At 34.9% G+C, this 15,739-nt stretch overlaps 1 protein-coding gene across 1 annotated transcript in view; it reads left to right on the top strand.

Moving 5' to 3' along the window:
- LOC117179589 (protein obstructor-E) overlaps positions 1-15,622 on the top strand; it is a 27,840-nt gene extending 12,218 nt beyond the window's left edge. The window contains exons 3-5 of the mRNA XM_033371550.1: positions 11,255-11,522; positions 15,130-15,264; positions 15,472-15,622. Coding sequence (XP_033227441.1) covers positions 11,255-11,522; positions 15,130-15,264; positions 15,472-15,487 — 419 coding nt within the window. The 3' untranslated portion in view covers positions 15,488-15,622. The remainder of the gene's footprint in view (positions 1-11,254; positions 11,523-15,129; positions 15,265-15,471) is intronic.
- Positions 15,623-15,739: the final 117 nt, after the last annotated feature.

Raw genomic sequence — 15,739 nt, 5'->3', positions numbered from 1 at the left:
CCTAAAAAGCATCCCTGCGTGTCAACAATATGCTAGAACACTTGCGGGAAAAATGCAGAAGGCGGTTGTCTTTGGGTCGCTCCGTGTTCTTAGGGTGCACGAAGCTTTTGCTGGATCGTCGTATTGATTCCTTTACAGACTGTAGCCACCTATCTCACGGTTGTGAGATATGGTTATGGCTGAAATTTTACCGCGATTTCGCTGGAAGCGGGTGCAATTTTTCAGATTAGCACCCGCTCCCGGCGAAATCCTGCGGTTGTCCTTATGACAAATTTTTAATTATGTATATATATAGAATATTAGATTTTTGTATATCACAAAATGAATATGTAATCCCAGTATCGAACCTTACCATCTTGCTTCTACTAATGGTTGAGAGTAGATTATACGATAAGCGCGATAGCAATCGACGTATCCCGTTCTTTGCAAACGATGCTTTCCTCAATCACCACAGTGAAGGGGTATATTGAGGATGCGCATAGAATTACTTAGTTCCCTAGACCAACTTAGATTCTTTTAAACGAGCGTATAAGTCATAAGTTCCGGCGCGGATATTGTGGAAATTTATTTAATTTAAAGTTCAATGCTCGTACCTATATTAAGTGGTCAAAATTGAAAAAATTCTAAGTTAAATGGTTGAATCCGAAAAAATTTTAATTCAAATCTTTAAAATTTGCAGGACGCCACTGAATCAATTAAGTTCCATTTTATGCAATCATATTTTTCTTAAAAACTTATAAATTAAGTCATTCAATTTCAGACGTCGAATTTTACTTAATAAAGGAAAAATAGAGAAAATTTCAGAAATTCTACATTATTGACAATGCTAACTAAAATTGCAGACAACCTATACAGTAACCAGGATCCATAGGTATACCGAGTTGAGGCACGAAGTAAATACAATAATATGAAGAAATGTCAGCATGAATCTATTCATTATATTGTATTTTTAGCTAGATGCAATGTTAACGCAAGATGCACTGGGCATCTCGATCATCTAGGAGTCAGCAGGGCAAAATGGTATAGTAGTGGAAAAATTCCATGGCAGTATTAAATCATGCTAAGTTCAGTACAGCTTTCTCAAGCCTGTCTATTCAAGCAATACTAGCATGGCGCTACCCCATCGATGTTGATTTTGTCTACGTGTTTGATTAAAACCTTTTGAAGTCCAGTACTAGCTATATATAGGAGTCAGAATCACGGTTTTGACTTTAAGAAAAATTAAAGAAGTGCAGTCAAAAATGATAATTTTTGAATGACAGATTTAAAAAATTACAATGCATAATTACATAAATGATTTAGTAATAATTAAATGTACACTGTTACATTTTTAGGAAAATAAACAATTATTATTATTGAAAGTGATTAATATCTTAATATACCAACTGTATTTTCAACAACGATTTTTTTAAGGAATGTCTGAGAACATTTTCTTTTGATTGAATTACATGGTAAAGTGATAGTACATTTATATTAAATTTATAATGGTTATAACATGTATGATGATATTTATTATATTTATAATATTTCGGAAAATCAAATTGCAACATAAATGATTGATCTAATTTTTGAAAATTATTTATGGTCTGCGTACATGATAAGTAAGCATGACGTATTACTTATTCAAAATGATAAACAATCATTATTTTGTAGCGTAATCGCAAGTATAATCATATAAACTTTATTATTTGCAATGATTTAGTCACACATCACGCACTTTGAATGTTAAAATTTTTTCCTGATTTATTGGAATAAATATTACGATATAATAAATTGAAATTCATATCCGACATAAATGAAAAAAACATAACTTTTATATTGCTGAGTATGCTAAGGCAAAAGGAAACTAGTTGATCTGAGAGTTACATCTGAGTCTGGACACTGGACAGTAAGCCTGTGGCGCGCTAGTGTCGACTCAAGGCGGACCAAACAGAAAGAGTACAGCGCCATGATATCTTTCCACACGGGACTAGCAGCAGTTCAAACGTCAGCTTACAAAGTTAAAATCTATAACTCAACAGGCTTTTGATTTAGTCAGTCGCTGATAATAGAAGAAATGTTATAGTGGTTAGGACTCTGCCTCAATCTGTAGATCCCCCCAGAATGCACTTTGTATCCAGTCCGTTCACGGCCGGGGAAAAAATACCAAGCTTCTCCATATGACATATTGGGCATGTTACTTTAATCAGATCACGTGAATGAATTACATGTAAAAATGTATCTAAAAAATTACAGTTCAATGCCAAAAATGCCTCTGACATTATCGGCGGTACCCATAATCTGAGATTTTCTTTTTTGTAAAAATAATAAGAATAATTAATCTCTTTTAAGTTAACAATTACTTTAAAAAGTATATATCAACATCATGAGGCAACGAAAACAATTTAGCTATTAACAATTAACAATAACTCATTCCGTTCCCTATATTGTATGTGTTTCCCCTTGGTTTCTCTTTTGAATTTCATTAATGATAATTGTTGGTATATTGCAATTAAAAATATTGATTCAAAATACAGCAAAGGTAAATAATGTGTATAATTTTTTTTATAAAAATTAGAAACAAATTAGTAAAAGAAAAATCTAAAATAGTGAATATGTTACGTCTAGTCAATTGTATAACATCATAAACTTAGGAAATTTTCTTGTAATTTGCATTCATTACTTCTTGTAATACTAGAGAGTTCTAAAATGCATTCAACATACATCTAATAACACTTAATGTTTCGGAAGACTTTCTCTGAGCTCCATAATCTTTTTCACGCATATTGTTCACGTCCACTCAATCCTTTCTTCTCTCATTCTTGCATAATTGCTTACTATCAGGAAATCCGCATTGTATTAAGACAAAAAAATTCGATTGAATCTGAATCTAATTGTTTGTCATTTGTTTCGTCTTAAAGAGAGTAATTGCTCCTATGGAAAGTTTGTACGTTAATTGAAACAAGTATCTAAAATTATTTTCACAAAAATTCAATTACTGAAATATGTTTCATATAAATAAAGCAATAATAAAGGTGAAATCAATATTAAAATTAGGAGCAGTTTTAACTAATAATAGATGTTCTACCTGACTGCATCCAGGATCCTTCATTAAATATTGTGGAATATGCTACAATATTCAAAAATGTATATAAACTCAGACTTTTAAAAGTCTAGTGAATTCTATAGAAAGCAGAATTAATTTTAAGGTGTTTTAAACTTCTTCGTGTGTATTCCAATATTCTTAAATGTTGAAGAATGATGTAGAAGTTTTCCGTATTTTCTAGAATACCTCACACATTACCTTGTAGTATTCAATAAAATTTCGATTTTGTTTAAATTTTCTATAAAAAATACAAAAATTTTGGATTATCTTATTCACTGAGAATTATGGATTATTTCCGGTGATGAAAAATATGTTACCGGAAATAATTTTGGACTATTAACTGTGGGACAGCGATCCATCATAGTAAAACTACGATCTCTAGATATTTAGAAGTAGATATTACAATACAATATTTTTTATTATGAAATCTTATAGTCTAAGTTATTCAAATCTATAATCCAAGATTTTAAAATCTTATATACATTATCAATGTTAAATATATATATGTGTGTGTGTACTAACTTGCACAAACCTACACAAAATTTTGATAGTCAAACCTATAAGGAGAAATGGATACAAATGTCAATTTTTAAAACGCGAAGTTAGTATGAAGATTATAGGAATTTAACACCTAGATATTATAATTGGTAACACCTTCATATATTACATATATTACATACTAGTACCGAAGCGACACTGAAAAAAATGGATTATACGATAATAGAAGTAAAGAATAATACCCCGTATTCCGAATAAATCCCTTAAATCACCCGGATTGAACTCTGATATGGAGGGTTTTATTTCTGCATGTCAAGTTGACGTCTCTCTTAAGGCATTCAGCTTAATATCGCTCCTCTAAATGCTCGTAGAGAAATAAAGTGAATTGTTAGGAATGAGAAGTGCTGCATATACTGGAACTTAAATGCTCGACAATTGTTTCTGTTGCACACACGAGGCCCCACATGGTTTTTGTGGACTTCGAGAAGCGAACCATGTTTTTTATCGAATTTTCGGCACCAGTTGACAAGAACATCATAGCCAAGGAGAATGAAAAGAAAGAGAGGTATAGAGACCTTATAAGTTAGTTGCGACGATTGTACTCGGAATATTCTGTTAAACTAATCGCCCGTATCATCGGCGCTCTTGGAGGTGCTAAGCTTTCACTGATTAGTAGCTTGAAAAGTATCCCTGCGTATGTATAATATGCTAAAACGCTTGCGGGGAAAATGCAGAAGGCGGTCTGCCTTGGGTCGCTCCGTGTCCTCAGGATGCACGAGACTTTTGCCGGATTGTCGTATTGATTCCGTGCAGTTTTTCAGATTAGCACCCGCTCCCGGAAAAATCCTGCGGTTGTCCTAATGACAAACTTTTATATACATTTGATGTTATCTAATGGATTCACACTACAATATGGATATTAGATTTTGAAATTTCAGTTTATAGATTTTATTATCTCAACTTATAAAATTTATAAACGACTATTGTTAAAAGTGCATGGATTATAGCTTTCGCAGATGATAAGATTGTTCACACACTTAACCATGATAATATTAAAGAAAAGGTTCATTTGATTAATTTGTTTATTTAAACAACTAATTGTTTCTGTAAAAAATGTATTATATAGATGAGTAATTAACTAAGATACAGAAGAGCCGCAGTACAAAGTAAAGTAGACGTTAAGTTGTTCGAGGGTAGTTTAAGACTGTCCTCCGCTGATGAGCAGACAAGGTAGCGGACTAGATTCCGATTTTGCCAGCAATAAGACCTAAGTACATTTTAAAATTTGGAAAAATCTCAACCTGGAAATATGTCCGGAGATGATTCCTCCAACAGATCAAGTAATAAACTCAAGTAATAATGTAAAAACGAATTGCATTAAGTATCTATTGAGGGACGATTGGTGTCTTAAGAAAAAGTGCCGATTCTCGTTATATCCTGCTTAATAAAACTCCAAGTTGGAAGGCTGTAAGATTTTGGGCACTTTCTTTCAGCCGTTCAAACCTTCAAAAGCTTTAATTCTGACAAATTATACATCAATAGCTGTTCACATCAACATTCCGCCCACATTTGGCGTAGGTAAATTAACCTATAAATAATAAACAGTACTTATAGAGAGTTTGTATAATAAAATATAAAACAAAATGTAAATTCAAATTTTTGACAAGTGCACATAAATGTTCATCCGATATCAACCACTCGTCACAGGATGGTTGATGGGCAAACCACAAAGTTTTGAGACTGTTCGCCGCAAACTAGAAGCACGGATTCCAACAGTGGCGACTCGTATTACGTTGTCCTTCCCAGGGTGTAATTCAGATAGACGTCCAAGCTGCCATTCGAGATGAGGAAGATGATCCTCTTTTAGAAGAAGCAAGGATCCTAGTTTAATAGACATAAGATTTGTTTGTGACGATTCAGACCGCTGCTGAAGATTGTGCAAATTCTCCTTCTTCCAGCGTTGCCAACAGTTCTGGGCCATTCGTCGTAAATGCTGGTATCAATCCAGTCGTGTGACCTAGATGTGAAATAAGTCTGGTTGCGGCAAATCAACCAATAAGTCTCCAATAAGGAAGTGTCATGGAGTTGAGGTTCAACTTTATTATATCGTCAGATGAGGGTAACAGAGGTCAAGAATTCAAGAAAGCTTCTACGTGAGTCGGTACTGAGTACAGTTCCAAAAATGTTAGTTGCATCCCACCGATGACTTGCTTCAAATAAGGTTTTACAGATTTGACAACCCTTTTTATAGCCCGCCCAAGTGCAGGGCTTCAGAATCGACTCCGCAGGAGTTAAAGGGAAGAGCTGGTGTGACTCGGGTCGTTGGCAAATTTTCCATAAAGAAACTTTGTACCTACTGGCATGACTCGGAGAAATTGTATACATTTTCAAAGCACAATCTTGAAAATGTTTTGTCATGAAAGTGGCCAGTATTGTTCTCGAAGAAATTTTACCACGCGTTGGTTGGATCTTGGTTCATGAAAGTTGTCGGCAGTTCAGATGGATCAATTCCTCTTGAAATAATATCCGCAGAATTTTCAGAAGACGAGACGTGATTGCAAATTCCATTCTTTCAGTTCTTGCATTTTTTGTCCTATTAGATACGTAAGTTTTCCATTTGCAAGAGAGCCCCTTAATCTATGTGAGTGTAATCATGGATTCAGACGACAAAAATATGTGATTAAAGGTCATATTTAGTGTAGAAATAATTGTATAGGAGGGTTCTGCAGGTAAAAGAGCCTCGCAGAGTTCTAATCGTGGCAAGGAGATCCCTTTCAATGGGGCCATTCTTGATTTTGCACACAAAAGGTTCACAGCGATATTTCCTTGGTCGTTTATCGAGCGTATGTAGATCGTTTATCGAGCGTATGTACGCCTTTTCAGAAGCGTGGCAAAACCTGTAAGTTTTTATTGTGACTGGATTTTCACATAAAATTAGTCTTGGAACCCTTATGTCATTGAGGCTGTAAAGTATGTCTCGAAATTCTACCCATTCAGTATGCATTCGTCGAGACAAAGATTCATTCATGTCTAGTATGAGTTCTCAAAGTCCTTGAAGGAGAATCTTTGCACGTACACTGGAAGGACCAACGAGACCGAGAGGATCAAACATTTGAGACACAGGTGACAAAATTTATTAATTTATTTATAATTTGTATTAGTTTATAGCCTTACTCACAGTTTGATATTCTTTTCTTCGTCTCTTCTCCAAGTTGTCGCAAACAACAATTCGAAAACTTTAATAGGTTCACAGCCATCTGTTCTCCAAAGAATTCGCTGTAACTTTCGTTGCTCGTCGTCGTCGTAGATCCGTCGGTACATTTTGGCAATGTCCGCTAAAAGTACGTACCCATGTTTTCAAAATCGCAAGACAATTGAGAGAAGGTCATCTTGTAACGTGGGTCCAAAGTGCTGTACATCGTACAGTGGCAATCCTGACATCGTTCTTGACGAACCATCGAAAACTAAGCGAATCTTCGTAGTTGTACTGTTAGGCTCCATGCGAGCGTGATGCGGAATGTAATACGTTGGCGCAGCAGATTGAATTTTTTCTAAAGAATCCTCTGTCATATTACCTGAAGTTTTGTATTTACTGATGAAATTAAAGTACCCATTCTTGAGTTTTGGATCCCTCAGCAGTTTTTTCTCTACGTGTTTCAGTCGCTTTTATGCAAATTGGAATGATTCTCCTTATTTGTGAGTCCTATCAGAATAAGGAATGTTAACCATGAATCGACCATCAGGTGCGTGCTTAGTTGCTGCTGTAAAACGCTGCTCACAAAGGTTTTTCCCGTCGAGAGTTTCTTCGTCTTTACTGTCAAACACCTTTTTTACTTCCCAGAGTTTCTCAACTGGATTGTGCAATTGCTGGTTAGTACTGAGAAGACACATACTTCTGGTGTCCTTGAAAGCGCTCAGCAGTGACAATTTAGCCGCCAGAATCCACCCTGATAAGGTTTTTTGCAGTAACAGATCTTCTGGACGAAGCATAATCTGCCCAATGCATAAGAAATCTAAGAACAATCCAGCGGCGATTAGTAGATCAATGTTAGGATTTTTTATTGTGGGATTGGCTAATTTAATAACTGGCAGAACGACAATTCAATCCCATTCTCGTGCTGCAATTGCTACGTTGTTAGTAAGTAAACAATAAGAGAATATGAGTAAAGTTAACGCGGTTGACATGTAATTCCTGCGAACTATATATGATTAAACGCTCTCGGATAAAGTCAGTGACGGGAGGATTCTGAAAGAATGTGATGTAGAGACATAATTAAAAGAGCCACAGAAATAAAATAAAATTTGCATTAAAAGATGTACGGATTTAGAGGAAGCAAAAGTTGCATGCGAAAATAGGGATATGTTAAGAGAAATCGTTAAGAACTATGCGACAAAAAGTGTAAGCGGAGTGATTGATCGCTAGAGATATTGAACAGCGATCTATGTTAAACTGCTGTTGTGGAATGAACGTTACGTTTTAATAAGTAAGACGAGAGTTTGAGATTGATCTAAAATTTATCTCTCCTCCTATACATCCCATACATCCTTTACTTACTTTTACTGTTTAAAATCATTAATCCTGGGTATTATTATGAGGCTGGAACCGTGCGATTTACGCATAAACCAATTAAGTGTTAGTTTAATAGCATAATAATATATAAAATTCTAGAATGTACTATTCTAGAATTTTTTGGAATTCTCTAGATTAGGGCAAGAGCACCAATTCGTGGCACCTTAGGAGAACAAATTAAAATTAACCTACTGTTATTATTAGTATGCCAAAAAACCGAAATGAATCAATATTTTTGGATACACACAAAATTGCACTGAATAATTGAAATGTGCATTATAATCAGAGAAGGGTGCCAAAACTGGGGGAGGGGGCGTAAAAAGAATTAATTTACATACCCTATTTCTGAATGTTCTAGATTATGTTGAAATTTTAAAATATTCTATTTATTTCCATACTTTTCGGTCCAATTTTGATCCAAAAGTGGATCAATTGATTTCGAGGGACAAACAGTTGATATCTCTCCAGGGGGATAATTCAGTAGTCTGCCAGAGTTCACCACCAGCCTACTACTTTCCCAGTACTAGTCACAAGTACAGATAATCAGCAATGCGCCCAGTACTGTCGGAGGGTTGCTTCAATTATCAGGACAGTACTATGTCGACAGTATAAGCAATAAGAATTTAAGAAAGAAAAAAATACGTTTAAAATATGATCATGCAGAAAATTGACTGGTAGTTTTATCATTTTTAAAATTAACTACGGCATTTTCGTACGCCAATGGTTCGCCAGTACAGAAGCAGTACGGGTGTGCAGTTTTCTTCTAATGTGCATTCCTAGAAATTTTTCTAAATCGTGCAAATTTCTTTACGTTTCTCGAATCTCCAAAAATGTTCTATCATGAACTAAAATATTTTAGAATGCTCGAGAATGTTTTAAAACATACCATATAGATAAACATTAATTTTTTGGCCTGCTAGCCTTAAAAAATTGACTGGCTAACACTTTCATTTTTTACAGAATTTTCTTACAGCTATCTCTTACAAATTACCTTCCATCCACACCTTATAACTAATCCACTCGCTCCTATATCCTAACCTTCCTCGCTGCGCCCCGCCTCGCACGCATGTCTCTGTTTCTTCGCTATGCCTCGCATTGTCAGTCTCTGTCTCCGAGGCTGCTGTCTAATAATCAACTACAATTTACAATATTTACAGTTTCCCTACATCTACTTCCTCTCCTATTTACAATCCTTCTTCCTCCATTCCTCTTCCTCTTCCTTCCCTTGTTCTCCATCTTACCCAACGCCCCCTTCACCCAGATACTCCCCTTTTGTGCCCCTTTCATGCAACAATACCTCCTTCTCATTTCCACCTCTTTACATTCCTCCAACTAGTGCTCAACTTTTCCATACCCCTTCCCGCACAATTCACACATTCTATTCTCTCTGGAAAGCCAGAATCTATCATAATTCTCCATCCAACCGAATTTTATTATCGCTATAAGTTACTGACTTCCTTGATCTCCTTTCTCACACAAATATGGCACTCTCTCCCTTGGCATAATCCACACATAGTTCCCGTTAAAGCTTGACTCTCCGATTCTCTCATCTCATTCAGCCTTCTCTTTCTCTATGCCATTCTTTTAAACGAACTCGTACACCTACCTTCCTCGTGCATCATTCTCATTTCGTCCATCTGCAATCCATTGGTTCTAAAACACCTATCCCTTCTCCTTCTCCCATTAACACTCCTTAACCAGCTTACTTCCTCCATCTTCCAAAAATTTCTCCTCTGATTTACACGTTCGACTCTCTGTTATAATCCCTAAACTCATTCTTCCTTTCTCCCTCCTGACAATACAGTTCGGCGTATTTCTTGCTAACCCCAGTGTCCGCTTTACATACCTCTCTTGTATCCCATTTACCTCCTCGCTTACCTTCCACCCGCACACCTCCACACCGTAAAATAAGACACTCATCATTAGCACCATAACCCTTGACTTGTCCGAATTGAACTCTAACCTATTTTTATCTAAGTATGTTTTCAACCTTTTCATCATCTCTTTTAAAGCCTCTTCGCTCTTTGCTAGCAGCACTATGTCATCTGCATATGTGAGTGACCATATCCTGACTCCTCCTACCCTAACTCCTCTTACCACTTGGCCGCTAGCTTACTTTCCATATCCGCGATCAAAATGACAAAAAGCGTTGGGCTAAGCGGGCATCCTTGCCTTAAGTCCCTATCCATCTAGAATCCCTCAGAGATTCTCTCCCCTCCTTTCACCTCCCTCTATCCACCGAAGAGAACGCGCCCTTTAGATCTAAAAAAAACGCGTACACTTTGGCACCCTTTTTTGTTAGTTCTCTATCCACCACGTGCTACAAGACGTAAATATTGTCAAAAGTACTCTTTCCCTCCCAAATGTCCGCCTGCGTCTCCGGCAATATTCCTTTCCCCTCAACATCCTTGCGCAGCCTATCATCCAACACGATCGCATCTATTTTGTACGCAGTATTCATTAGCGTAATTCCTTTATAATTTTCCTGCCTGTCCCTATCCCCTTTCTTATATAGTGGTACGATCAACCCCTTTCTCCATCCTCTTGGGAATCCCTTCCACCTCCATACTTTTTTCACTACCCCCTTCAGCCTCTGCCTTACCCCTTGTGTGCCAAATAGCCACGCTTCGTTCTCTACTCTGCCTAGCCCTGCTGCCTTAGGTTTTTACAACTTCCTTATCTTCTTCTCTATCTCCTCGTCATTCAGCTCCTCTTCATCTATCTCTCTCTATCTATCCCATCTATCCCTTTTTCTTCTAATCCCTTCATCTCTCTTTCGTGTATCTGACCCTGAAATTAAAATATACCATATAATGTTCCAGAAATTTCTGGATTTCTGACAATTTTCAGTGTTTTAGAAATTCCTCGAATGTTTTCACTTTTATATATTTTGAACTGTTTTAGATTGATATATTATGTTTTATATTGCTCTCGTTTTCAAAAAGAGATTTTCCTGTTAGAACTCTTACGGAAACTTCTGTAAGCTGAACCCAGTGAAGTATAATGATAGGGCTAGCATTATAAAAAATTCCGTAACAGTAGAGAGTCAGGTTTCTCCATTCGTAAAACAATATATGATTTTGATACATTTTTCTGTTTAGTGACTCCATTAAGTACACCTGGATGTGAATATCAGTTTGGTCTATATCCTGACAGCGATACCTGCAGTACAACTTATATTAAGTGCGTACATGGACAACCGCTTGAGGAACACTGCGATGCTGGATTGGTCTACGACCCCAAAAGTCACACGTGTGTCTGGCCCGATCAACTTATCCCGTACTGCAATCCAGAGGCCATTGTAGGATTTAAGTGCCCTTCAAAAGTACCCGCACATACTGCTGCTGCCAAATTCTGGCCATTCCCAAGGTAAAATGTATATTTCTTCGATTTTTGAGAACAATCTGGCTTTTAGCCGAATTCCTAAGAATTTGGGTAAACGCCGGGCAGTATACGAATTTTCGTTTTAATAGCCAATTTTAGTCTAATTGACGGATCAACTTAGGTGGTTAGCCTGAAATTTAGCTTTTAACCTAACTTTCTAAGTGGCCACTAGAGTTATAATAGAGTTTAAGTCGATTTGAATCTTCAAAATTGTAAGTACTTAAAATTTTCACTGAGAAAATAAGTCTGGTTACCATTATTAAAAAAAACAAACAAATAAAGTACTTCTTGCAGTAAGGCGACTTCAAATTGTACCAATAATACATAATTCCAGCCTTATAGCATGCACACGTTTTCGATTGAAATCGATTTTTCGCCGCCTTACAATTATCATTTTTTACGCATCATCAAGAACAATTACATTTGTTTTCGATTTCGGATCAGGAAAAACCTAATTTATTTCCATTTTTGGCGGACTATTTCGTTCAGAATTTTTATCAGAACGTTTCAAATTCTGACCGGTTCCAAATAAAATATAGAAGATCGGAGTTTGCACCCTTCATCTCCATCTTAAATTTAGTTATTAGGTCTACAAATTAATTACCGGCCCCTAACTTCTACTGATCTTAAATGCAATTTGAATTTTAATATTTCTCCCGTGATACGTGTATTCTTTAGCGCTAACGTTCAGCTTTATGCTGAGCTATCAAACTGTATCGTACTGCATACACTTTGATAAACTGTTTTTTTTGCATTCCAATTATAAAAAAATGCAGCAGAAGTAAAAGAAATACTTGCTTCGGTCTTGGTGAAAACGCCGTAGCATACAACAAGTGCAAAAAGTGGTTTCAGCGGTTTCAAAAACGAAATTTCAGCCTTCAAGGTGATGAGCACCTGAACAACCAGAACAAAATTTTTTGATCGGTGATTTGACAATTGCGAGAAAAATGGCAAAAATGTGTCGAATGTGTTTGTATATATTTATTATGCATTGTAGACCAAACGATACGTTAAAGCCATTGAATTAATTTGCAGACCTTATAACATCCATAACATTTAAAAACAATTTTTACACACTATTTTTGTTTCAAATTCTGCGAAATTTACAAAGACTTTCGAAAGAAGAAATCTGTCTGATCCCGAAACGTTATTGTTCAAATTTTGAATAGAATAGTTTAGAAGAAGATAGAAGTATTAGGATCTTTTTGTATAAATACAAATTTTTTGTTTTCTAAACAACAAACTGCACTGCTACAAAAAACGATGTTACAGAGTTTTCTAAAATACCAACGAGCTATAGTTAGACTGAAAATAATAATTTTTGAATCAAAACATTTCTTTGATTCGAAGAAATTGTCGTACTGAATACATCCAATAGTGTATTTCTTCAATCTAGAGAAATCGTTTGATTTTAAGAAAAATAAGAAATTATTAAAGCAAATAAATGATTACTTGAGCATGTGACAAAATATTTGAGCGAAAGCACGATGTTTTTAACTGAATGAAATTAGATATTTGAATTTAAAAATCAGTTTGCTGATATGCTCGAATATAATTCTAATTCTAAGAAACCTTTTCCTGATTGAAAGTAATTTCGATTGGATGAAATACAAGTTTATTGATTTAAAAGATTTGATTTCTCGTTTCAAAGAAAAGTACTGTCAACTTTCATAAATATTTTCTGGCACCAAAGAAATGACAGCTCACTAGAAAAGAAATAGATTTAGTTCGAATGAACAATCTCCTATTTCAAAGAAATATTTATCAGATTCTGTAAACCATCATTTAAGTGTAAGAACGGTATTTTTTATTGAAAGAAATTTGAATTCTTTGGAAAGAAAAATGCCATCTATATAAAGAAATGTTAATAAAATCAAAAGAATATTTCTTTCACATAAAGGAATATGTAGTTGACTTCAATAGCAGTATTGTAGTTCACAATATACAATTTCTTGTTTGAGAATAACGCAGTTTTAATCCTCAAGTATTATTTCTTAAAGTAAATAAATATTTCTTGATAATAAACTTATCAATTTTTACATCAAAGTTGTTATGTATTAAAATAATTAAAATAATTAGTTAAAAGTATCACTTTGCGACAAAATTACTTGGAGCTTAGCCATAGGGTCCAGAAGTGATACTGAATGTTGTTTCTGCCCCAGTTATATGCACACTACGCGAAATTTCGATTGCAAGAGAGATCCCGAGAGACCGCGCTGCGATTCAAGCGGTGTGCGGCCGAAACTTCCGACGCCCACTCTCCGAGTTTCGACGCGCCAGACAGTTGATTTCTGTCCTGGAATAAATATTCTTTTCAGTTTAAAGAATATACATTTACATTAAAAGAATATTTTTGTAATTCAAATAATGTTTGCATTTGTGTTGAGTATCAATGATGTTCAACGGAATTGAGCGAATTACACCGGCACACAAAAAAGTGATCCGCCCGGTAGACTACACCAGCCTATCTACATTTATTTTTGGTCGCTGAATTCGAATCCGAGGTCCAAATAACCCAGTTGGCTCAACATTTTTCGAAAACCTCAAAAATAGACAGTAAACGACAATCCCAGTCGAGAAAGGTAAGGGATTAAAAGTTTTGCAATTTTACTAAAACGTTCCGGAATTTTGTACGATAGTTTAATGGATTTAGTAACACAAAAAAATATATGAATGGTAATTAAGTTCACTGTACATAAAAATGTTTTGTTTTTTTATTTACAAAATAAAGAAAAAGTCGCCAATTACGTCATTTTTCTGTCTGTTTCGTAGTTTTTAAGATAAAATATGGCCTGGTTGGGTCATTTTGAACTTAAATTTGGATTAACTTCCCAAAAAACAATAAGGGTATGGTTATTTTTGCTGCGAAATTCGATTGAGCGACCTAAAAAATTTAATGGTATTGTAATTAGGTACACTAGACATAAAAGATTCTATTTTTACCTAAAAAATATAGAAAAATCGCCGATTTCGTCATATCTACGTCCATTTGAGTGTTTTACGAAAAATATGAGCCGACTAAGTTATTTAGGCAAAAATACACACGAAAAATCTCTGTTTTCGTCAATTTTTCGTATATTTTTTCATTTTTTGTGAAAATATGAGCCAGGTGGGTTATGTGGACCCCGGATTCGGATTCAGCGACCCATAAAATATATAGATGTGCTAGTGTAGTCCGCCGTTTTTTAATTTAAAGAAAACTGGTTACAGGGCTTTTCGAGTATTAGTAGAATGAGAAATTTGTTGGTTTAAAAATGTTGATTTTGAATTGCGATGCTTTGTGCATCAATTATTATAAAAAAATTTCAGTAATGGAAAATCTGTCGAGCTAAAAACACTTTTAACATCCGAAAATATTTTTTATGCTTTTTACTGTTTATACTTTTATTTGAAAAATCAAGAGAAATTAATTGACTTAAAAAATTGTACAAACATTATGCGTTATGTCCAAATACTTAGTGCGTTTTATATTTTATTTTCTAATCTTAAAATATCAACGAATTTCTGTTTGGTTTTTGTCATTATAATATATCTAGCAGAATATAGAACAAGAAAGTAAAATAAAAATTGGACCTTTAATATTGGATTACAGATTCCCAGTACCCGGTGATTGTGGAAGATTGATCACTTGCGTAGAAAGTCACCCACGACTTCTCACCTGTGGCGATGGAAAGCTGTTTGATTCTGAAACTCTAAGTTGTCTGGATCCAGATGATCTTCCTCATTGGTTAGTATTTTTAAATTAAATCATAAAATTATATTTTAAAATTGCAAACACATATTTCTTTCACCGCCATCACAGTGAATTAAATGCAAAGATTATAAAACACTTCAATTGATTAAAACTTAAAAATTCACTTCTTTTAGATAATAACCGCAATGCAACATGTGATTTGTCGCGTGAATATGTTTAAAAAAAACATCTTTTTTACAGTGCTAATGGACTTTAAAGCAATGAAATCAAAATCGTGATCTCTTATCCTGGAAACCCAACTCAACTCCGATATGATTGCGCAAGAAGCCCTTCTAAAATTGTTTAAATGTAAATAATAAATAAAATGTTTTATCTAGAACAATTAAAAATACTCAGTAGAACAATTATTTAATAATAATTTGTACAATAAAATAAGAGTCTAAAAGAAAATTATACGGTTAAAAAAATGTGTACGAAGAAAACTAGAGATGTTTAGCGGCTTTACGTC

This window comes from Belonocnema kinseyi, chromosome 9, assembly GCF_010883055.1.
Source record: "Belonocnema kinseyi isolate 2016_QV_RU_SX_M_011 chromosome 9, B_treatae_v1, whole genome shotgun sequence".
NCBI lineage: Eukaryota > Metazoa > Arthropoda > Insecta > Hymenoptera > Cynipidae > Belonocnema > Belonocnema kinseyi.
This window is presented reverse-complemented; position numbering and strand designations above follow the sequence as displayed.